The sequence below is a fragment of the Tympanuchus pallidicinctus genome, unplaced genomic scaffold, assembly GCF_026119805.1.
Source record: "Tympanuchus pallidicinctus isolate F22 unplaced genomic scaffold, pur_lepc_1.0 scaffold3, whole genome shotgun sequence".
Lineage (NCBI taxonomy): Eukaryota > Metazoa > Chordata > Aves > Galliformes > Phasianidae > Tympanuchus > Tympanuchus pallidicinctus.
In genome coordinates this window covers 25,640,877-25,666,252 of record NW_026294747.1, presented here as the reverse complement: position 1 = coordinate 25,666,252, position 25,376 = coordinate 25,640,877, and the positions used below count along the sequence as shown (strand labels likewise).

Genomic DNA, 25,376 nt, shown 5'->3' with positions numbered 1-25,376 from the left:
TTAGGGCTTCCTGTGATCTCTGCACTGAAGTAACAGGCTGCATAGTGGCCCACCTGTGGGCTGGGGAAGGTCACCAGCTTTGTTTAGTTTTCATTTTATATTACTCTTAGAAAAGCATTGGATTTTATTAAGGGAGGTTCTAGGTATGTGGTATGTCAGGAGTTATTTACACTTAAAACTGGAATCTGTGCCACCAGCGTCACTTCAGTATTCTGTACGTTTTCTTTGGCACGAGCGCAGGATATCATAATGCAAACCTGCACCATGTGCAGCGAGGATGAAGTGCGGTTATGGGGCTTTTCAGCACAGGTCCTGGCAAACGGTGTCAGTGGCGACAGGGGGAAGAGCCGGGTGCAGCTGGACGCAGCTCATCGGTGCAGCCGAAGGAAACCAAGCTCGCGCCCAGCAGCACAACTCCGTCCTCCGCGCCTCGCGCCCCCGCGCGCGGACGTTCCCGCCTCTTTCCGCCTCCTCCCGCCTCCTCCCGCCTCGCGCAGCGCTGAGGAGAGTCGGCTGGTCCCCTCCGGTCCCGTCCCGCCGGGACTCAAAGGCCGTGCTACGGTCCCGCCGCCACCGTCGGAAGTGAGGTCGCGGCTCAGGCGGGGCCTGAGCCGGAAGCGAGTGGGGCCGTGTTGCGGGTGTTGAGGAGCCGGTGGCCGAGACCGCGGAGCGGAGCGAGTCCGGGCAGGTCGGTGTGGGGGGGCCGCGCGCGGGGCCGGGTTGGGGCAGCGCCAGGTGCGCCGCGCTCTGGGGGCGAGCGAGGGGGGGAGGGAGGCGGTTCCATCTCCCCGCGGGCCGCTCCGGCCGGTGTGCGGGAAGCGGAGTGCTGCTGGCGGGTTGAGCACACGGAGCCGGGCCGGGGTCGCCCCGCGGGGCCCCCGGGAGGTCTGCGTGGGGCCACCGAGAACCGGCCGGGCCGGCGGCATCGGCGTCTGTGAGCGCCCTGCGCCATACAGCTGGGGCGGGGTCCCGGGCCGCTCCCCGGGCGTGGGTGGGCTGCGCCCGCTGGGGTGTAGCCGGGCTCCGGGAGCGCCGCTTTCCCGGCTCGGCTGCGCGGTGGGGTCGGGCCGGGGGCGCTCGGCGGGAGCGCTGCGGCGTCGGTCCGGGAGGGCTGCGGCCACCTGTTGCTGTGCGAGGCACGGTGCGGGTTAGCGGCCGCACCGCGCCGTGTTGGCTCCCTGTTCGCTTCTGGCTCGAAAAAAGGCTCTAAAGCCTCCCAGCGCGTTGCGGCCCTTTATTAGGTGGCTGCAAATAATACGCGAAAGCTACGTTGTAGGAAAGGCAAAAGCAACGAGCAAGGTTTGTTTTTAAGACAGGTGTTTATTAACAGACTATTTAGAAAATAGAAAGATTTGGTAAGTCCTTTTCAAGTTAAACAGGTAAAAGCATAATTTGCTTCTGCTCGCACTCATTTTATTCCTAGATTTCATTTATTCACAGTTAAGTTTCAAACTTTGGAGTGTTCATTTAGAAGAATTAAATTGTCTTTGACTATGTCCTGAAGATGTTTTCAGAGTTCCTGAGTTTTAAAAAGTAATTTCTCTAACAAAGCACAGCTTCTGGGGCCTCTGAGTGCCATTCGCTCTCTGCTATCACTTCTAATACCACCCCCTCCTGCCCTCGCTTTTTCTCTGCCCCTCAGTAGCTGGATCCACGTTTGGTGGATTTGAGCTGGTTTCTGTCAGTACTGGCCTTTAAGTGGGACTCTGAGGGTGGTGGGATTTTTTTTTGCTATTTTTTTTTATTATTTTACCTAGTTTAGGATTTTGACGTGATGCTGTGTAAAAGCCTCACTCTTCATAATCCGCGTTTGGAGATGAAAGCGCAGGCATTTGTAGTGGCACTGAGGATTTACAACAGCATTGTGTATATTCTGTAGTCTCACTAAAAAATTAGAACAAAAACTTTAAAAGCAATGCAACGCCTATTTATTTTCATCTAGTCTTACATTTCATGCGTTTTAAACTAGCCATGCTTTACTTTTAATTACAAGCACAGAATAGAACCTATCTCCTGGTAAATGCTGTATTGGCTTTCTAAGTGGTTTGATGTTCCCACTAGACTGCTGAATTGATGTTGCGTTCTAATGGTCCTTCCACGTTATCTGCATCCTTGCAGAAGTCAGTAACCACTGTGAACTGGTCTTATGAGGTGCTGGTTTATTTTGTACATGGAGAAACATCTTCTGTGTCTTCGCAGATACGAAGCTAAACTGAATGTACGTTTCAGTAAGGAGCTGTCTTGTGGCTTGCTGCTGCCAAAAGTGAGAGGCCTTGCTTCGTGCATCACCCAGATGTCACCTGTCTATAAATTTTTCTAAATTTCTCCAAACACTGACTGTAAATGTACTGTAACAGCAGAAAAATACTGTAGTTTTCTTTCCTTGGCTTTGTTTTCTGCAGTGAGTTAAACGTGCTGGAAAAAGACTGGAGAGCAAGAGCCACTTGCGGTGGAAGCAGGAACTGGCATTTCCCTGTTAGCAGCAGTGGCTGTTACTTCTGTTCTGTTTTGTGCAACCAAACCTGCAGCTTATCTGGACCTACTCCCTGTTTCTTAAAATAGTGTCTTTTCTGAAATACATCACTTCCACCATTTTTTACTGTATTTGCTTATTTCCTTTTGTTATGGAGCAGCTGTCTAGTTCTAGTTTATTCACATTTTCTTGTGAAAATATTGGCATGCAGTTGTTGTTGTTTTTTGTTTTTTTTTTTAATGTAAGGATATATTAAGTTTTAAAAGCATAGGAAACTTTCAGGTACACTTAGCTCATACTTCAAATCTACCTCTAGGGTTATGTGAGTTCTTGAGGATCAGCTGAAATATTGTTTTGTGTGGCTCTTGGTTGCTTTTTGAGTATTACAGTAGGAAGCATGTCACATCCAGATTTTAAATGATTGAGTTTAGTTGGATCATCCGTGCTTGAAATTTACTGATGATTGAGCTTAGCAGTAATCCACAAATGAAGAAGTGGGATCAGTTGTACTCTGCGATGAAAACAACGCAAATAACTCTTTGAGCAAGTATGCAGTACTTCTCATTTATTGCACAAGATAGAATGGAGAACTGAATATTTAGTTTGTGGCTGACTTACTTCCGTGGTTGATGAACTAATTTGATAACACCAGATACTCTTATTTTTGTTCTGGAAAATCCCTATTATGAGCTGTCTGAAAAGATGTGCTACAGTTGAGTATTGCTGTGAAGAGAGAAAATGGTTATCTGTGGTCTGTGTGAGCTCTAAGAATTGGGCTGGGGAGGGGATGGTGAATTTGGTGATAAAAGAAAAAAGGTTTCTCACGCATCTTTTTCCTTTCAGCAACAAGATCCATTTTGTGTAGAAATAAGTGGTTCCCAGAGAACAGCTTCAATGACAGAACTGTCTGCGCATTTACCCCAGTTCCAGCATGGGCAGCTGACAGAAAACTTCCCTGACAACCACCTCAGCAACACCGTATGTAACAAACAATTTTATTACCTAGTAGCAATTCAATTAGGAAGATTAATCAGTGTGGATGAGCACACGGTTCAGAACTGTGGAAATCTATTCATTGGGAGTTATTTTCTCCATCTGACTGTTGTGATCAGCAGTGCTGAAAGAAACATTATGTGAAGTTTCTGTCATTCTAAACTCATTTTTATACACATGTAGTCTTCTCCTGGTTAAAGTGATTCTGGAGTGACCAGACCCTCTAGAAAAATTAAAAAAAAAAAAAATAAGATGGGATGTTCTCATAGCAAACTTTGACATCCAGGTGGTGAGATGACTTGAGCTCTGGATCTCATCTGTTCAATTCTGAGGTTTCAGTCATAACAGTTAATGGTTATAATAGTTAATAGTTAATTTTTTCAGACCTGGATTTTTTCCTACTACTCAGAACTACTCACTACACAGTTCTCCTGTGCAGAAGGAACAGCACTGTGTTGATTTAATTTTGAATAACTGTCGGGGTATTCTAAGAGTTCTTGAGGGTTGGGTAAAAACTCAAACCTTTAACTTTTAAATCATTGCTTTGAAAGATGTAATTGTGCAATTATTACCAGAACTATTGTACGGTAAAACCAAATCTTGATGATTTACTTGGGTGTGGTTTTCAGGCTCTGGGATTTGTCACGCTCAGTTCTTTGTTCCTGCTGAGTATCTGTTTTCCTCATGATAAAGAAATGCTCTGCAATTAAGTCACTCCTAGCCACGTTTATGGCAGTGATTTGAGACGAAGGTATTTTGATCCTTGTTCTAATTTCTTTGTGCAATCCAACACATTAAGTAGAAATATCAAAAATCGCTGCAGCTATTTCTCAGAGCAACACTGTGCTATAAACATGTAGAACCTTTGAAAATTTGTGTTGAAATTAAGAAGTCACAGTGACTTAAGACCTTGCTGATTGTAGAAACGGTTACTAAAAATAGGGAAGTGGAAACTGGCCTGTTGCGTACGTTGTGCTTGTACTTCAGAGGAAAGGAAAAAAGTTTATTTTCATCTTTGACAGGTGGGAGATTAACCTTTATTGAGCATTTCTGGCACAGTGAAAAGGCAGAGCTCTGTCGTTAGCTCTGGGCTCGCTGTCCTTGCAGAATGTTTCTTGGTGCTCCTTCCCAGCAATGGGGACGGATATTTTTATTTACTTCTCACTGCCAGACTACACTAATCAATAAGTACAGCTTTTGTTTTTTTTTTCCACAGTATTTATTAAGTGTAACTGGAGATGTAGCTCCAATACTTCGGTGTAGTGATTTTTCTCTCCTACATCAATCTGCACTGTTTCTGTACGTGAGTGCAGAAATTATTTCTTCCCTAAGTATCCCTAGCTTCTGTTGGCTAATGGTCAGTATGAAAAACCTCCAAGTTAGCATCTGCCATCCCCTCTTAGTTACACACTAGGAGTTCAGTTCAGGCTTCAGCGTCTGTCACAGCGTAACACCTTTAGATATAAACGGTGAATGTGAGAACTAATGAAGAAGTCTGTGCCTACTCTCAGGCAAGAGGACCTGCTACTAACCTATGCATTTAGATTCAAGAAATAAAAATATTTTATCAAACACGCTAGCTTTCTACCTGTTGGTTCAAGGGCATTGATCTGGGTTTGCTATTAACTATTTTCCTGATAGGAAAGAAAGCCGATCATTTGCTTTTGATGTTGTTTATTCGCCTGAAAGCGCGTAGTTCATAACTTACGTTTGCTTACGGTGTTACAACAGGTGTTACTGACTTTTTAGCTTCAGAATTTTCACTTTTAACTATGTCTGAGGAAAGTGAAGAGTCTGTTCCTTTGCTCGCACTTCAGCAGGAGTCCATGGCCTCTGCTCTGTTTAATACCGATCAGGTAGGATATGAGAGCACTTACTTCTTTTAAGCAGAGGGGCACATGCATGTCACGTTTAGTAGTGCTTTAGTTCAGTAGACAGAAAGTACAATTTTTCTCTAGTTTGATGAGTGAGACATTAGTTCAAATCGTAGCTTACAGTATCTGTTCTAATGCTGTTCAGATATTTATGGACTATGTTTTAATGTGTAAAGACATTTTGTGATTGCATCTCTGTTCCTTACTAGTAAAGGTAACAGAATGGCACATACTGGTCCAATTTCTTCAGTTTTCCTTTGAGTTAAATTCTGGTGTAGTAATGTGTAGTTGATCAGGTTTTCCCTTTGGTGGTTTTTGAGTTTGTATTGCAAATTGTAGATTTTTATTTTAGTTTCTATGTTTGTGTGCTTAAGACAGCTCTAGGTACTGCCTCATGCAGAACTGTTGTTACCACAGAGAAAGAGCAACGTATTCTACAAGTATGCAGAAATCTAAATACTAATTCTGCTTTACCTGTGAAGTGTTCAAAATCTCTGATCTTCTCCAGTGTAGAGTTACATGTGGTCATCTTAGGCAGTTTATTTAGACTGGTAAGCTCATTGTTTTCATGTTGTAGACTGAGAAAAAGAAGCACTTTCACAATGAAAGTGAAGAATGTTGCATTCGAGCTATGATCAGTAAGAAAGAGGCTGAGATGCAGGCAGTCTGCTGAACAGTGGAAGCTTCAGAATGGTTAAACATTACATTTATTTGTGTTCTCCGCTATTCCTGTTTCTAGCTGTACTAATTGTAGATAAAGACCTCACATGAAATACCAAGTGTTTTGTAATGAGTCTTCCAATTTAGTAAGAAATAATCTTGAATCTGAAATCTTTTTTATGGTATGCATTAAGTTAATGATATGGAATTCAATTGAAGGCTGAAATCTGAGTTAAAAAAATCTGGTTGTCCACTAATTTTACTTGCTTAATTTAGACAATTTTGGTTGTTTTGTTTTCTTATACTCGGTTTCCTTTAATAAAAAAAAAAAGAAAAAAAAAAGGCAACTTGGTAGGCATTCCTACTGTGCAAAGTTTTGTGAAGGTAACTTTTTCTTGAGTTAGGGAAGCAGTAAAGCTTCAACCAGGATTTTTGCTTTGTCAGTGTTTGCAATTCAAAGTCCAGGGACTTGTACTCCTTAATCACTGAAGTGTTTTTGAAAACCATGCTATCAGTTCCTGACCACATGTTTAACATCATTTATAAGAGTGAAACTGAGACAATTCTGTATAAAGAATCTCCAGAATAGCTGTTACTTTATCAAAAAAGCTTCAGCGAATGCTGTGAAGAACAAGCAATGGAACTTAAACATTGTGAGTTTAAGGAAAAAAATTACTTGTATTTCTATTTAAGAACTGTTACACATTAGGTTATATTCAGTGCCCTATCCCAGATCTGGAATAGTTTTACTTAGTTCAATTTTTTAAGGCATTGCAAAACATCTCTCTTCTAGTTTCTTGTACTTCTTTGATATTAAGCTTCTCTAGTGCACTTACTGACCCTGAATTGTCTGTAAAGGAAGTAATTCTGAAGCTTTAAGATTCGTTTTTTAAGGAACCAAGTCTTCATATTACATCTCATTTATGTAATGCCTATTAAGTGGCAGAAATTGCAACAGTACAGCATCAACTACAGGTGATAACAGATGGGATGGAAAAAAAGGCTAATCTGCATAAAGTGTTGCATTTTAGGGCTTTGTTTAGGTTGGCTGGTAAACATTAAAAGATTCTCTGTAGTCCAGAACAGGTGAAATGTAGTTCACTCTTCTACTCTGTTCTCTGTGTGCACGCAATATATAATTCTAGATGTGCCCTTGTTAAAGAATACAGGCTTGATCATTTACTCACAAACAGTATTTTAACTCGAAATTCTTTGTTGAGTTCCTGAATTATGCTTTTGCTTTTAGTTGATCTTAATTCCTCCAAGGATGATGTGGGAAGTCTCTGCCCTTGTGTTTGAATCGTAGCATAATCAGGAATCCTTGGAGGCTCTTTTGTATTTGTTGACACAAGAGTGGCAGAATTTCTTCAATGCAAGCAAAGGGATTTGTCAGTAGTATCCTTGGGAAAGGAGAAGAATCTGCTCACTTAATTCATTGCACTAAAACTTTCTGATCAAATGTCAGTATAAAGAGTAAGAATTATCTGAGTTCAATCACTGTTTCTATGTTGTTCTTGCTAAGAATGCATGAACACAATACATTGCAAAACTCGTTTGAATGCATGGTAGTTGGTGTACTGTAGCGAGAGCTACGTGGCAAGGAAAGTAGAAAGTTTCTTGGGAGTTTCATGGAATAAGGGTAATAAATGTCTCTGGCATTCTTTCCAAAAGCAGATATAATGAATTGTTGTCAGCTATAATCTGCTGTCACACAACTTTGTATCAGCTGTAGTTTGGTCAAAAGGAAAAAGCTCTCTGTTTAGCATTTCCTTCAATTTGAGGAAAAGATGTTATAGGCTATTAGATGCAGCCAGAATTACTATCAGCTGCTGTTGTTTTTGAGTACAAATGTAAAACAATTAATTACTCTGGTTTAGATCTTGTTTTTGACAGCAAATGTCACCTTAAGCATTCTTTGTCTTTAGCTTAATATATGGCAATATGATTATGGATAGTTTCTGATAAAACTGTGCTTTATGTATTGCAGAATGATAACAGTGAGAGACGACGCCATGATAATAGTGAGCGCCGAAGAAATGACAATCCTGGGTCTGAGACCAATGGGCAGCCACAGAACAACATTCAGCAAGTGGTGGATCAAGATGAAGAGGAAGATGAGGAGCTGACACTGAAATATGGGGCAAAACATGTGATTATGTTGTTTGTACCTGTCACACTTTGCATGGTGGTCGTTGTTGCAACCATCAAGTCTGTCAGCTTTTATACACGCAAGGATGGACAGCTGTATGTATCAGTTTATTCTCTCTTTTCAATGGGTCCTGTCAGATAATTTTCTTTAACTTCCACTTCTTCAGGACTGTAATTGCAACAGTGTGCTTCCTCTTATCTCCATTTTCCTGTTCACCAGCCCAAAGATAGTTTTGTTTTTTTTCTTCTAGAAGCCAAACTCTCCATCATAGATGAACATTTGTTGGTTGGCTGGTGACCACTCACGATGATACCTTGCTTCATAATATTTGATTCAAGTCTTGGTCCTTATTTTAAAACTGTGCTCTATTCATAAAATAAACTCAATCCCTTACCAAAGCCTTTTCAGCCATATTCTGCTAGAATGCAAAGCATTTGGGAAGGAGGAAAACCAGTACTCAATTTAGTGAAGTGCCTTATATTCCAAATAAAGGGTATGTGTGTATGAGTGTTTGAGAAAGACATTCAAGTACAAGAGGAAGATAATATTCTGAGGTTCACTTCTGTTGCAGTTCTGGAAACTTCCATGGCAGGTTTCCTGATATAATAATATTTTTGTCAAAATATTACCAAAAAAATACTTTCACTGAAAGATGGTTAAGAGAAAGGAGGCAAAGGAAGAGCACTGAGCCTGTCAGAACCTGCAGCAAATCAATCTTAATGTTTCCCTGTAAAAAACATTTAGACAAAATTAGTCAGAGTTCATTTGGCTTTGAAGTGTTTGTACAAGAATGTCATAAAATGGTAGTGAAAAAGAGTTTTGTCTTTTGTTGAGAGAAAGTTGTTGATCAAAAATTATTTTTCTGGTAACTTTATTTATGGTAAGTATCTATTTATTTTTTCCTGTCAAGTAATTAAGTGTGTTTTTCTCCCCAGCTCGTTTCTGTAAGAGTTGAATGCTCGTGCACTGTTTTGTTGCAGTCACTGAGAGATACTTCATTGTAAATCCACTAGATGGTGTGCTTATAAAGGTCTAGCTGCACTAATAGTAATGATTCATAGCCTGTGAGTAATTTCATTAAGCAACATGGATTTCCGCTTTTTTTGTTGTTTGTTTTACAAAGCTGAAAAGCTTTGTAGTAGTAATCTAAGAAAATAAGAAAGGCAGGTCTTCTAAGGAAGAATATACTACGTTGCCTTTCAAATTTTGACTGAGTAGAAAATATTTGTACAGCTTTGAATTGAAAGGTTACTGCAATTTCATTTCACGTTGGCATTGTGTATCAGAATAATCTGTGGAGTATGCAGTAGTATTTCAATTGACCCTTTGTTGTTGTAGTATCTACACTCCATTCACAGAAGAGACAGATACCATTGGACAGAGGGCCCTGAATTCAATTCTCAACGCTGCAATCATGATCAGTGTCATCATTGTCATGACCATACTCCTGGTTGTGCTTTACAAATATAGGTGCTACAAGGTGAGCATAATGGACTTGAATAAATGTGTTGCTTCTGTTAGTACAAATTATCAAGGATGAAAAAAAAGAAAGATTATCAAGGGTGAGAGAGAAGCAGTGATTTTCATTGTTTCAAAATTTTGTGGCTTCTCTTTCTGTCACAGAGTGAGGAGAGAGACAGCGACCCAATATTAGCACTGCTGGGTTGTTTTATATGCTAGAATTAGGTTGGGAATTGTTTCTTATTCCCGTTAAATGTACTGAAATTTTTCTGTGCTTAAGAACTACAAAGCACAGGCCTGGTCCCACAACTTGGAAGCTATTGAAGAATTCCAGGACTCTTTAAGGGATCTCCTCCACCCCACCTTGCCCTCGGTATTTAAGCCTCCCAAGAGGCTCCCAAGTGTGCATGGCATAACGTGTCAGGTGATATCCTTATAGCAAATGCAAAGACTCAAAAGCTCTTCTGTGAAAGGCTTCAATCAAATAATGATGTGATCTAGACAAGCACAGGCTTAGCATAAATGACTGCAATGTCACCTGCCTGAGAGGTGTTGATGAAAATTTGTGATTGTCTTTTGGTCTAATGACCCATTTGGCAAAGCTTGTCATAATAGAATTTCCCAGTATGCAGTTAGTCTGTTCAAGAATTGTAAGAATCCCAGCTATGGGATTCTTGCACTGGCGCACAACTTTGCTTCTATTTATTTTGCTTTCAAGAGGGAAAGGTTTGTGATCTTCATGGCTGTAGGTGAAACCCCTTTACAAAGCACATGAGGAATGCCTCTGGCAGTGATTTGGAGTAGTGGTTTTTAAGATGTGGGCTACCTCTCTTATCACAGTGTGGTGTTAACTCTGAATTGACCAAGTTTTCTTTATGAAAGGTCACTTTTGATTATTCTGAGGGAGTACAATAACTAATGTGCTTCAGGTAGGTTCCTTAACTGCCCCTCGCTTCTCTGCTGCTGATTTATCCAGTTTGTTTTTACTGAGCTTTTCACACTTCTGGCTTCCTTCTTGACCTTACAAAGCACTGGACATTGTCATTACAAAGTATATTATCTTATTTAAAAACTAGACTGATTAGACAACAGAAGTTTTCTGTGTTTGTATTTTATACTAATTAAAATAGAGCGTTACATTTGTTTAAGTTGTTATATTTTTATTTAATTGTTAACAGTATTTCTATGCTGCTATATGAGCAGGCTGTAAAATTGAGTTACCTGTGCAATTTTAATGTACGTGCAGTTCCATATATAGAATGTATTGTATATTATAAGGAATTGAACTTGTAATGAAAGAATGGTAGGCCTCCAACTGGTAGTGATAATTTGCTTATCTTCAACACTTCATCTGAAAACTCCTTTGAAGAAAAGAGCGTTATTGCTGTTTGCATCCCTGTGTTTCTCTTCTACATGGAAAGTGAAGCATGATCCCAGTTAGAGCTCCTAAGTCTAACAAGAAAAAAATACCTTCTTCAGTGTTTGTATATGATTGGCTTTAATTTTTAGCCCATTTTATTATCTGCATTCTACACTGGTCTGCCTGTTATTTGGCTGCTGTAATTCTCCACATTTGTCAATCCTTAATTTTCTTCAAGTTGTAGCAGGCAATTGGCTCTGTAACAATAACCAGCAGTGTTGGAGCCATCATCAAATGAAAAATGAAAATTCTTTAATTAAAAGATACGAAACTTGTGATATGCTGTTAGCAAAGTGATAGCTGAAACATATCATAGGAAATACTTCGTCCTCTTTTGATACAAGTGGATTTTCTAATGATGTAGAAAATGTGTGCACAAATGTGGTGCAAACTAAGAATGAAACAAACACCTGTACATAAAATGCTGACCTACGTGAACTGCGATGGCTGTCTTCCTGAATACCATTGATGGTAGTGATGCAAAAGTGTGTAAATGTTTGCTGAACTGTGGCATTGGAGTTCGATATTTCTAGCATTTTACACTACTAGAATGAAATGTTCCTATTATGGTATTTTCTTAGGTCATGAGATAATTTAAGAGCTTGTATTGAAGAACCTCAGATAGACATCAAGTTAATAAAAGAAATATCTCAGCTAGTTTTACTCTTTTTTTTTTTCCAAACGTTTTCAACTAATTTTATGGAGAAATAAAGTTGCTGTCAGATGACTAGTTATATACACAGGTAACCTTATAAATTGTTAGAAAGACTGGATTCTGTTTCAGATATCTGTCAGTCTTCAGTTTTCATGTTCTATGCCATTGATCTTCATTTTTAAGCCACACAATAATGTACAAGACTGTTAAGCTCTTTCTTTAGTGCAGAAGTCTGAGCTAATATTATTTGTAAGTTCAACTCTGTGTGCTTCTCCTCTACAAAACAGAGCTGTGGTGTTTGGGTTCTTTAATTGTTGGTTTTGTGTATCTGCTGCCATATCATTTTGAGAGGTTATGTGTACGGATAATTGGTAGAGAATACAGAAATCCTAATATAGTCATCATCAATGAAATTACAATTCTGGCAGATAAACACTGAAGGTTTTCTGTGTTTTAACATTTAATTCTGTAGCTGAATTCTGAAAATGTCTCAGAGTGAGGACAAGGTTTTTAATAGTGCAAAAATTAATCATTTTTTCCTATCTTTGTTAGTGCTGGATGTTTCTACTCTGTTACAATGCTGTTATTATCAAAGTAACCTTAACATATATGGGAAGTAGTTTGCACTGTGTAGAACCTTTGCACTCTGTAGAGACTCAATTTTGTGTATGGGATAAATCAAAGAGAGATCTGATCTTCCTGCTTTAATCAAAAGGGAAAGTAGCATTAAAACAATTTTTAAGTAACTATTAACTTAAAAATACCCAACCTAAAAAAAATTTGGTATGTATTTTTCCAGGTGATCCATGGTTGGCTTATCATTTCTTCTCTTTTGCTGCTTTTCTTTTTTTCATTCATCTATCTGGGGTAAGTGAACAAAACCATTATGATGTAGTATTTTTCATGTAGTATTTTTGAACTAGCCCCTGTTTTACAGGAATGACACCAAATGAGCTATTGCTAGTGAAGTAAAATGTTTAGTTTTAATATATAGCTTCATAGAGAGATTTATGGATTTTGCTGCATCTTAAAGTATGCTGCTCCTGTCATACTGATTACCTAAGTAAGTTATGTTCCTCAGATTAGCTTATACTGCTATAATTTATGGTTATTTGATTTTTCATAAGCATATGACTGAAGAGTAGCTCTTTGTGTCATGGCTTTGTAAGTAGGAGACAGGTAAGTAAGGACAGATCTGTTTTGTGTGCCTTTAAAGATTCATTATAACCTCACAAATCCCTGTTTTTAGAAAATCATGAGCATGATCAAAATGACTGTTTATTTAGTAATGTCTTCTCCTGTCCATTTCTGAATTGACTGAAAAGTGAATGCAGATGAAAATTTGTGGAAGGGTGAAATAATTTGAATTGAGTAAACACCAGTAAAACTGTCCCCTTTCTGAAGAGTAGTTTATAATTAAGTAATAATTGGAGATAATACTTGACATTTGTGTTATTACATTGTGTAGGAAGGTGTTTAAAAAAAAAAAAAAAAGGAAAAGGAAAAAAAAAACAAAAAAACTGAAGACTTGTTTCCATTGTTTTAAGCAAATGCAGTCTATAAGTTTTTTCCTTCCTTTTCTTTGTCTTTTTAGTGAGGTTTTTAAGACGTATAACGTTGCCATGGACTACATTACGGTAGCACTCATAATCTGGAACTTTGGTGTTGTGGGAATGATTTGTATCCATTGGAAGGGCCCGCTTCGGCTTCAGCAGGCATACCTCATTATGATCAGCGCTCTCATGGCTCTGGTGTTCATTAAGTATCTTCCCGAATGGACCGCATGGCTCATCTTGGCTGTCATTTCCGTGTACGGTAAGAACTGCGGCAGGCCACTGTAGCAGAAGCTGTGGTGCGAATTTCTTCTATTTCTTAATTTATCATTTTCCACTTGTCTGACTAGGCCTTAAAAAAAGAACTGGGGGGAGGGGGATCATCCAAACTACTGGGTAAGGTGATTACAGACTACAGAAATAAAGTCATTATCTAAACCGAGATAAGTCCCCTGCAGCTAACGGCTTTGTGGCGCTGTGATGCCATCTTCCTTCATGTCTTCTGAACTTCATACATTCTTTGGAGAGGAAGAAAGTTTACAATTTAAGTAATTCAAGAAAGGAGTAGGTAAGAGACCTCTGTTGTCACATTGCCCTTTCCTATGAAAGTGGAGAGGTTTTCTGTTTCCCATTTTAGCAGAATCCTTGGAAATGATTGTATATTCAGAGTTTAGGAGTTTCTAGTTTGGGTATAGTCCTATATAGGTGTAGATCTGCCCAGCCTACAAATTATTCATGTTTACAGACATACGAACCACGCTGTGATCCATATCTAATAAAATAATGAAAGAAGGATTCAAGGCAGCTAGCATTGCTCAAAAGTCATTTTACTTAGAGAAGGTATTTTACAGTTTTCTTGATTTAAAAGTAAAAAGAAAATTAATTTTGAGTTATTGAACATTAAACTTTTTCAGAGTGGAGACTGGAAATAGTGATACCTCGATGTAACTTTTTCGCAAATCTTTAGAGGGCGCTGGACACTGGAAAAAAGCTGTTTTTTTTCTCGCATGTGCTTTGAATACCTCACAGCTTTTTCTTACTGCAGAGCTTTGTAATCCTGTTTTTTCTTTTTTACATTTGCACTTCTCTTCTTTAAGTGAAAATAAATGAGCTATCACTTCTAATCCATAAAAATTATATACTTACCTGTTGTCTTAAAATTTATTTTAGCATTAAACTGGGGTTAAGAAAGAAGTTCAGTAACAGAAAGCAAACTTGGCTATTTCAGAGATGTAAACTGAATCATAGTTTTTGAGAATTATTTGCTTTCAGCTTGCAAAGCAGCGTGGATACATGCAGCATTTGCAGTTGCATGATGTTAAATGAGAAATGCATTTTATAATTAATTTATATATTCCAGTCATACGTGAAATGGATTTTACAACTGAGAATATTAACTGGTTTGATACCCTTAGTGTCAGATTTTTTTAAACCTCTGATTAAAGTGATGAAATTGTGGGAATGGCTGTTGTATGCTTTCTTAAAGTTGGTAAACTATCTTAACTTTTGCAGAGAAAGCTCTCTTGTTAATAAAAAAATAAGCAGCATAAAAGTAATAGTTTTGAGTGTTACTTAAGATTTCTGAAGCCAATATTGTAAAATTGTGTGTTCTTAGAAACTAAAATACTTGCTATTTCTTTCAATGACTTTTCATCTGTAAACTTCCTAGAGAAGCAGTGAAGTTCCACAGTAAGGTGTTTTTAAACTTGTCCTAAGAGCATTACTTCACATTAGTTTTGTGGTCTGCTAAAGATATGGCTTTGGGAAAAAAAAAAAAAAAAAAAAAAACAAACTAAAAATCCTCAGGCTTGTTGAACCTCTCTGGGCTCCTGGAGAGTTGCAGGTGATGGAATATCAAACTAAATGCCTCGTATTGCTTCTAGGTTTCAGGTAGCCACAAAACTACTTATTACTTAGGGGAAAGATCAGCCACTGAAGAGAAAGTCAATATACCTAGAGAACATGAACAGGATGAATTAAATTAATTTACCACTTTAAATTTTATATGATGATCTTTGTGTGACTGGTTTCCGTGCCTTACATGTGTGCGAGACAGGAGACAAGGAGCACGTTCTTATATTTGTAACACATTGCCATGCAGATAGGAATGGAGAAGCAGATGAAAAGAAAAATGAAATAGGGATCTGAAAAATAACTGGTGGGCTGCAATGACATTTGTCTTTGTAAGTGACAGTTCAAGGCAAAACATTAACTTGCTGTGTGGTGCTGACCTGTGACTGGTCACTGCCTCTCTCAGAAGCCTGTGTTCATGGTGGCATTTTACCTTATTACCAGTCTCTGTAATTGTTATACTTAAAAACACTTCCTAAAAGTATGTCTGCGTTGATGTTAGATGTGTTTACTTTTTCTTCCAGATTTGGTTGCTGTCTTATGTCCTAAAGGTCCTCTTCGTATGCTAGTTGAAACAGCTCAGGAGAGAAATGAAACTCTCTTCCCAGCACTTATTTACTCCTGTAAGTATATGTATGTCATTCCAAAAGTAATACCTCATTTTGATTTCCACAGAGACTACAACAGATATAAAAAGCACAATAGCACTATTTGATAGAGCTAATTCTAAGCTACAGAATGCTATTTTTCAGTGTAGTCACCACTATTACCTATGCATTTTCACTAGCAATGAGCAAGAGTCTGTATGCCATGCTAGTTTAAAAAAAAAAAAAAAAAAAAAAGAAAAATTGCACCAGAAGGAATGACCTGCTGTTGCTATCACTACTACTGAAATGCACCATCCTCTGCCTCATTGTGCCTGTGTCCACTGCTTGGTCTCCATAAACATTTAGCAAGTATCAGTGAAGGTCAGTGAGTGCAGTAATTTCCGCATGGAGGAATTCACTGATACACCTTTGCTTCATGTGCACTTCTGTGTCAGATGCCATGTGGTCAGACTGCCCCTCTGCTGCCTTCTGTCACACCAACAAAATGTATTGGAATGTTGTTGGGAATGTTTAACCTCTATCGCCGTGCCACCATCTGCTTCTGATGTCATAGGCCAACATAATAAAAATAGTAGGTATTACTTTCAGAGCCCTCATATTTTATCAAATACTTCAAACTTAAAATCACACACTGAGCTGAAATGATTTTCTCTTTTTTCTTTGTTTTAACACGTTGTTTACCAGCTGGAATTCCAGTCGGTCATCTGGGTCTCAGTTTTCCTTTTGCTTTTTACTCAAAAATATGAAACATCTTCTGGCTAAGATTTTCAGAATAAAAAAAAAAAAAAGCATGTTTTATTCTTACAAAGTAGGAACGGGGGAAAAAAAAACAAAACTGTAATACACCAAAGTAGCATGTCATTGGCCTGTGAATCAAGCAGTTCTAAAGGAGCACTTCTTCAGAAAGTATTTATCAACTTCTTGTGCTTAAATATCCTATGTGTTGCTAAAAGAAAAGGGAGAGATTGACACAGAAATTCATTGACAAAAGTGTTTTTTGCAAGGCTTGACTTTTAATATATTGTTTCTGCTATCAGTTGTGAAAAAACAACATGCGGGACACGAGTTGCTGTTATGACCAGAATATCAATCAGCAGATAATTTTGCTATCCATAAGAATAAAACTTGTAGCTGGTACCACTTGTGTTCCAGGTATTATTGTAACTTAATGAGAGTAAAACTCTTCATAAAACTGTCATATAATTAGTTATGTTCCATGTTTCTAGTTAGAATCGTGTGGATGATAATGAAATGGGTTAATCATAAATCATTCTCCTGGTGCTGAAAAAAAGTACAGGACGTGTGTTGTGTGGTAACCTTCATACTGGATACTTAGGGAACAAGCATACAGTTGACAAAGGGGGAGGTACTCTTTATCTCGTACTCTTGCTATGTTTTAATAGTAGTAATCATAGTTACATGTCTTTCTTTTTTGTGGGAGTAAAGGTTAATGCTGAGAAACAGCATATAAAATATGCCATTAAAGTGTGACAGCATTTATTTATCTCAAGACTGGAGAATTTTTTGTGGTGGGAGGTAACATAGAACAATTAACTTTGCAGAGGCAGCTTCTGATTTCAAGTTACCTTTATACCAGTCTTTATAGAACTTTTCACTTGCAGTTGGAAGAACTGACTAATGGAAAAAAGTAAAGCAGTCATTGATTCAGACTTTCAGAGTGAACCTCATATGTAGAGGTAATGCTGCTTTAGTAAGAATAAAACATGTGTTTGTCAAATTCTGTAAACGAATAATGCAGCTGATACTGGCTGTGTTCCAGATATTACTGTGATTTAATGAGGGTAAAATTGCCTTGTGAAAAAGACAGTTATACCACAATAATAGAAAAAATAGTGGGTTGATGCCAACACCAGCTCAGAATTGCATGCATTACGAGATATCGTTAGCTGTACTGTTTGCTTTTCGTAGCAACGATGGTGTGGCTAGTGAACATGGCTGAGGAAGATCCAGAAGGGCAACGGAAAGCTTCTAAAAACTCCACTTACGATAAACAAGGTGAGTTTTTCTTTGACAGGCCTTCATAGTTGTCATTTTATATGTGTTTATAGATACATGGTTTTTAGATTTTTAAGTATTTTGACTATCGTAGAAGAGCGGAAAAGCAGAAGCCTTATGAGGAATGATGAATAATTAAGACTGAAAAAATTCCTCACTTATTGTGCAATGAATGCTCTTGCGGTCTTTATTCTGGAATACAGGATATTGGTGATGTTATGACTCTCAGTAGACAGCTATTTACTGAGCTCAGTTGGTTGTCAAAGTGGTTAATCTAGTATACTCTAACTCATGTTTGTATTGGTATGAAAAAGTGCCGTGAGAAAATGCCATGCAACTAGTGGTTAAAAACAGAACTTGTTTACTCAAATATCTCAGAGAAGAATTTCTGAGTTTGATATATAGTATGTAATTTTCAGTTATGTTTTCTATTTTACTGGAAAATTAAACTGTCAATTCTTTAATGACTAGAGGAGCTAGTATTAAATAGGAGTTAATTCTTTAAATTATGATGGTTGAATTCGGTCACCACAGGACTTCCAGTCTGTTATATCAAAGTACTCTTGAATACTAGAACCTGTAGATGCAGTGAATGCAGAGTGCATGTTGACTCCAGAGCATTTAAAGTATTAAAATCATGAGAATCTCTTGTAATGGTGTGTGCGAATGTTAGATGTTGTTAAATCTTGTGGAGTATCTCTTTTTTCCCATCACTCTTCTATGATTTTTTATGTGGAGAGAGCATTATGAGTTATAAGATGCATTAAAAAAAAAAAAAAAAAAAAAGATTTTAAATGCCTTTCTTTCTTCCTTTGAGCTCCGGCAAACCAGTCTCAGAATGGAGATGCTGAAGCAGATGATGGCGGCTTTAGTCAGGAGTGGCAGCAACAAAGAGACAATAGAATAGGACCCATTGAATCAACACCTGAATCACGAGCTGCTGTACAGGCTCTACCTAGTAACTCTCAAACCAGTGAAGACCCTGAAGAACGTGAGTATGGAATACCGTCTCTGAAAGACTTTAGTCAGTCTGAAGCTAGTTAATTTCAGTCATTGTGACTGCACGGATACGGTATGCTGTGAGCTAATAGCAGGCTGAAGAGCTCTTCTTGCTTGTGATCAGTATTGTGCTTTGCAGAAATAACATGTTTTTGCTGCAGAAGTGAGGTATATTGGCCAGACTGCTCTTCCATACGACACACAGATTTAAAACTTCAACAACTTATTCTATGAACTTGCTTTTAGACCATTATACACTCCACTGCATTAGCTTCTGTCTCTTTCATGCAGTGTTCTGCCATGTATCACCTCTTTTGGATTTTAGGCCCCGTAAATACTATCCTCAGCTTAAATAACTATAATCTACTCTGGACAAAGCAGTGTTTAAAAACCTAATTGAGGACTGGAATGAATTCAGATTGCAGTGGGCTTGATCATTTCCTCCACCACTCTGATGAAGTGCAGTATCTTTTGAGAACTCAAATGTCTATTTTAACAGACTCATGATTTTCATTTGGAATGTAAGTTAGTATTAGAATTGCAGCTATCTGAATAAATAAGGGCCCGCGTGCCTAATGAATGGCTCTTCTCAGGTGGTGGTACTGTATTTAGCAGATGTACCTGTTTTCTGTGATTCCCAGGTGCTCCTTTGTTTAAAAATGCAGGCTTCTGTTTAAGAACACTTCAGTACTTTATTCTAAAACTTCCAAACTCCAGTTTCAAAATCTTAGGAGTTGTGTTGTTTTAGTTACCTGAATAACTAAAATTTTTGTTTGGACATTGTTAATTTTCTTCCTTCTGTATTTCTACAGGGAATAATAATAACATGCAGTAATCCAGTCAGGCATATTAGTCAGCAAATTAGCGTAATAGAAATTTGGAGAATTTGCTTGTGTGGAAGAACCTTTTCTAGCCATTTCTTTACTTTTCTGTCATGCTGAAAGGAAGCATCCAAGCTTTGTCTCAGCAGTTACAGGATGTTTTAATTCTTAGCAGCTTTTTTTGCGAATGCACTGTTGCAGTGTTTGCTGTGACTTTCAGTGCCTGATGAAAGTAGCTTCCCCCCCCCACACACTAAATGATCAACCAGGCATAAACCTCTGTTTTGGTGCTCTGAGTTCTTTGCAGAACTCTGAGAAGTAACGTTAGTGCTGGACTGTAATCAGGTGACAAAGCAGCTCATAGGCCAAGCAAAAACAGCTGGTGAACTGATGTTTGGCCTCACTGGCTTAATAACTTGGACTAAAAGCTCAGAAACTGAAGTGACGCTCAGGACATTATCATTCTTTTATTTTCAGATGTAATTGAATATTGTGCTTCCGGAGTTGTTGCTATGGTGGCAACTACAATTTAAAAATAAAACATATTAAGTCATCTTGGACTAAATATGTCCAGTTTTTGACTTTGGTACGCTCTGCAATTACGCACAAGTGCTTTGTAGAACTACCTTAGTAAGAATTCTGTAGAAAAACTGACAAGGCAGCAGAATATTGTGCTGTACATAAATTTCTAACTGGCAACTAAAGCATGATCTGCAAGTTACTCAGTTGCTTTCCCCCTCTCATGACCAGTTTTATTTTATTTAATTATGCTAGCATGTTCTGCTGAAGAACCATGACACAACAACCAAAACTGGGAAGAATAATCCCACAAACTATAATAAGATAATCTGAGTTTGTATATACTGCAGTTGTATTTATAGCAGGCTAGGAATACAGAAAAAATATCATTACAAGATGAATTGACTTAGTAGTCTGGTGTTTTTCAGCCAGTTTCACTGGAGTTTTCCTTTATCACTTGATTCGAGTAGTACTGTTTCTGGAAAAAAAAAAAAAAAGTTCTTAGCAAATCTTACTGATACTTAATGTAAATGTCTTATCCCTGACAATTACAGATACTTGATATTAATTGACTGTTTGGGGCTTAATTCTGCCATATATTCACTTATATATTCACTTTTGTAGGAGGAGTAAAGCTAGGTCTAGGAGACTTCATTTTCTACAGTGTCCTGGTTGGCAAAGCCTCTGCAACAGCAAGCGGGGATTGGAATACAACTTTAGCATGTTTTGTAGCCATATTAATTGTAAGTATGATGTAGCAAGATCATAGTGATATTTTCTTATTCTCATCAGGGACAAAGTCATGACTTGTTTTTTTTACAGTTGGAATTTATATGGAATTGATGACTTGACTGCAAACTAATGAGGAATTTAGCTGTCATTTGCGTTGATTGTACATTGATTGATTGTAAATCTGTCACTTAGACCATTTAGTTTAGGGAATTATGAAATTTGATTGAAATTTCTGTGAGATTTCAGGTGTCAGAGTTCCTTAATCTCTCCCTGTCTTTTTTTTTTTTTTCTTTCTCCTCAGGGTCTGTGCCTTACACTTCTGCTTCTTGCCATCTTTAAGAAGGCCTTACCAGCTCTTCCAATCTCCATTACTTTTGGGCTAGTTTTTTACTTCGCTACAGATAACTTGGTGCAGCCCTTTATGGACCAGCTAGCATTCCATCAGTTTTATATCTAGCACGCTTGTTGCTGATACTTTATGTATGTTTATATTTGTAGCAAATCTGGGAGGAGGAGAAACACCTTTCCCTCAGTTCTCAAGTGAAACTGAAGTTTAATACTCAAGATTCTAAGCCTGAATCATTACAACTTCCTCCAGTTTTTTGGTTGTTTTTTTTTTTTTTCCTGAGACAAGTGCTGCATTGGGCACCACATTAATTTTCCTGTGCAAAAGTGGTTTCTTCCTGATGGCCGGTCTAAACCGGGTGTTACTGTATCAGAGTAATCTGATAAACGTATCTCTGGCAAGGACCACCTGTGTGTAAATGGCTAATGCTTCCACCAGCAACGTGATCTCTACCACAGGTTGATTATTTTCAAAGCATTAAGGGTGCTCAGGACTTCCTGTTGACAGAGGAAGCTGACAAATCACATGGAACTTGTCCTGTAAGCCAACTCAAACTTCTTCAGCAGTGGTTCTTTGACAGCTGATTTTGACTCTGCTTTGTGTGAGGAGAGAAGAACTTAGTAGCAGTTCAACAAAGGGAGAAAATACTGTCACTCTCGAAGTGTGCTCCACCACTTCATAGCCTCTGTGCCCCGGTGTGCTTGGTTTAGTACATTAAAACTTTTTTTTTCCCCCACACTGGATCTGGAGCCTATTCTGAGTTTTCTTTGTATTCTCAAGCATGGAGTGCACCTTCTGTACACCTGCATCAGTTTATGTAGCTATTTGGACTTGGACTGAATTATATGGCAGAAGGGTTCGCGAAGTCCTGATCTAAGATTCTGAAAGGTTGGTAAACTACACTGAAAGGCAATTTTGGGACTCACTGTTTGTGTTCTTCCAAATCGTTTTGCTAGATCACCACTTCAAACTCTGTTGTTGAGAGTAGCCACTAACAGCATGGACTGCATTGTTGTATGTTCGTTGTATTGAGATTTTCGTGAAATAAGTAGACAACGGTTCCAGATGGAGTTGAGCTTACCAGATCTAGAGGCCAAAGTGCTACCAGTAGCACTTGCAATGTTTCACTGAAATTTTTCTCTTAAAAAAAAAAAATATATATGGTTTACGGTTCTGTTGACCTGAAAGTTGGTCATTCAATGATCTAAGACCAAGGTTGAGCAGGGAATTTTTTTTTCTCTGAGGATACTTAAGTTATTTGAAACACTATTTAATGTTATGAAGGAACAAAATCTGTGGCCCTCTTCAATTTAATTACCTCTCCAGTGTGGAAAAGAAGACTGGACAAATAAAAAGTGACTCAAAATCACTGAAAAGAAGATAGAAGATTTTGAACATCTTACAAAAGAAAGAATTGAATCTAACCTTCAAACTTGTAAACTCTATTTTATTCTTCATTTGAAAGAACTCATGCATAATTGCTTGGAGATGAGGTCTGTATGAGATTTTTTTATTTTTCTTTTTTTTTCCCTGTAGGCTCTAACTCTCTGAAATTTTTTTTTTTTGTTCTTTTTTTTTTCCCCTGAGGGAAGCACAGGGAGTTGGATACTCTTGATGGTCATTCTGCTTTACTTGCATCTCGATACTGGAGTCCTTGCCAGGTAGTACAACTGTTAAAATCCCGACACAAACTCTTTTTGCCCCTTTTTCATGGGGCTTTGTGTCAGTGCCTATAGATTCAAAGGACTGAAACACCACAGATGCTCACCAACCATTGCCCAAGTAAGGGAAGAAGGACTATGACATATAAGTCTACATTAAAACCAAGAAAGATTTACTTTCTCTGATCATCTTTGGAAACATTTGTCTTTTCCAGTATGAGTTGCTAACTGCAGCGTTAGCATAAAATGTATTGTCTTGTCTAACGTACTTTCATTCATCTCATTTGTGTGCTGATTCATCTTGGATAGCATTAATAAAGTAATATGAAAATTCCTTACGTTGACTTTTCAAGGCAAACTTGCTTGTGTTTTCTAGCTTAAGTCACTGTTCCATATTTTGCTGAAATTAAGCCTATCTTAAAACAGGCTTTTTTTCACTTGGAATAGTGGGAAAGGCTTTTTATATGATTGTAACTTGTTCTTTTCCTGAGTATTATATTTAAGAAAATTTCCCTTGTGTATTTTATTGGGGATCCTAACTATTGCTTTATTGTACAGAACATGTTTGCTAAGAGTTGGCACCATTAGCATCTGTTTGCATATCTGAGCTGAGTCTCAGTTAAGACTTGTTATTGAAAATCAGCAGTCATCCTTATTATTTGTTTTTACTGTTTTAAATATATACCATTGGAGTACTGACTCCATTAAGAGATGCTTTAGAATCCATAGAAATAAACATACTTGAATGGATTTTAGATGTATAGCCTGAGGAAGAGTGATAGATGTTCAATGCAAGCAATCTTTGAACACTAAATTCCAGTCTTACTCTTCCTAGAGCTGTTTCTGCTATTCTGAATTCTTAATTTCTGAGCTGGTCTGATGTTATGCTGCTGGATACTATGAAATATGTAGTAACAGATAAGCATTTGAATCTCAAATTCAGAAGGGAAATCTGATTTTCAAGCCTATTCCAATATATATGTTACAGTACATTGGTTATTACTGAGCCTTACATACATTCTCACAAAAGAAATGTCAAAAACTATTTGAAATTTTCTGGATTGGTCCCCTTATGCTGAGGCATGGTACTTAGTGTTCCAAATGAGATTTGAAACTAAAGATCATCTCAGAACTTGTGTCCATAGGGTGCAGTTAAGAAAAGTGTTCACGTTTGAGTTGTTAGTGTGAAAGTTGTATCACTTTTCTCTCTTTTGTCTTAACGCACCTATCTAATTTGAAATTGTGAACCATTTCAACTTGGTTAGCTTGGTTTAACTGAAAGAGTTACGATATTTAGTCTGCATTTTTGAAAGAATTTGCTATTATTAAATTAGTTGGGTAATTACAGCACATTAGACTGTAGTTCTGAAAGAACTATTGTTTAACCCCAGTAGCTACATTCATTTATTTGGTGCCGCAAGCAGGCTAACCAGTAACTGCTGTGACTTCTTTCCAATAGTGGTACTTTGAAATTGAGTATCTTCATAGTTTTCTTTTCCCTTTCAGCTTAAATTAATGATTAGTGTCTATCTTCAGCAAAGCTACTGCAAATAAATACATGAAAAAACATAGCACTGACATATTACAGATTTGTCTAAAAAACAGCCATTTTCATTTCTCTTTTTAGCATTGAGGATTTAATCTGGAGCAAAAAGATCAGAGATGCCCAGGAACTGTTATAGCAAAGGTGTACGATGCTGTCATATCTATGGATGGCTATTAATATGACACTGAAATTCCCATGATGTGTGTCAGGTGGGTCTGGAAGGTACACACTTGTATATTGCAACACATTCAGAACAGTTCTTGACTGAGCAGATAATTATTGTGACTTTAAGCCAAGTATTCAAGGGCTGTGCTCCACTAAAAAAGGCACATCTGAATGTGCAGCAGAATGTGCATTCTGGCTTTTTCAGGCATAGGAGACTGGTGCTTCTTAGATATGTGGATATGTATCTGTACTTGTATGCCCTCTGGACCTTTAGGTAGCGACTGTTCTGACATTACTGCAGTGAAGAATTAAATATGCTGGACGATAAACGTTGGGTGGACGGTACTGTATGAAGAAAATTCTCAAAATGCTTTATTTAAAAAGAAAAGTATTACTTTTGGCAGTTGTGCTGTTCAGATGAGTATAATGGACTGTGGAACGTGTCTGCACTGTGATTGCATCTTTGTGGTAATCTGGTCATTGGAAACACTGAAACATGAACTAGAATGGAGTTCTTTTACACTCAAAGCATTTGCTGTTTTCATTTTTACAAACACTGGTTTATACATAATCTGAATTGAATGTGAATGTTTTTTAAACACCTTTCTGGTTCTTAATAAGATACATTTTTGATAGATTACTGCAAAATTTCCTGTATTTGTTTAATTATTAAAATAAAAATTGCATGGACCCTGACTTACCTTGTATTTTAAAAGCCATCATTTCGTGCTGTTAGAGACCTAAACGTGGTAGCTATTTAATGAGTAAGATTCTTGTTTTAGTACACATAAGTAGTTTATTTATTTCCCAGCAGAATAGCTTCTTAAAACTGATTTCTGTAGAAATACTTTGTTCTAAATGCTATCTTTCAGGT

At 37.9% G+C, this 25,376-nt stretch overlaps 1 protein-coding gene across 5 annotated transcripts; it reads left to right on the top strand.

The window, feature by feature from the left end:
* The first annotated feature begins 571 nt into the window (after window positions 1-571).
* On the top strand, window positions 572-25,198 carry PSEN1 (presenilin 1). Of its 5 annotated transcripts, none has more exons than XM_052695515.1 (11): window positions 572-688; window positions 3,317-3,451; window positions 7,988-8,244; window positions 9,488-9,629; window positions 12,485-12,552; window positions 13,280-13,500; window positions 15,614-15,712; window positions 17,627-17,713; window positions 18,531-18,704; window positions 20,677-20,795; window positions 21,086-25,198. In XM_052695515.1, exons 2-11 carry the CDS (start codon window positions 3,368-3,370, stop codon window positions 21,239-21,241), a joined length of 1,407 nt encoding a protein of 468 aa, XP_052551475.1. In that variant the 5' UTR covers window positions 572-688; window positions 3,317-3,367; the 3' UTR covers window positions 21,242-25,198. The 5 variants fall into 5 exon arrangements, with proteins under 5 accessions (XP_052551475.1, XP_052551478.1, XP_052551473.1 ...); XM_052695518.1 differs by lacking the exon at window positions 572-688 and adding an exon at window positions 2,131-2,218 and having other exon boundaries at window positions 24,419-25,198; XM_052695513.1 differs by lacking the exon at window positions 572-688 and adding an exon at window positions 2,133-2,218.
* Window positions 25,199-25,376: the final 178 nt, after the last annotated feature.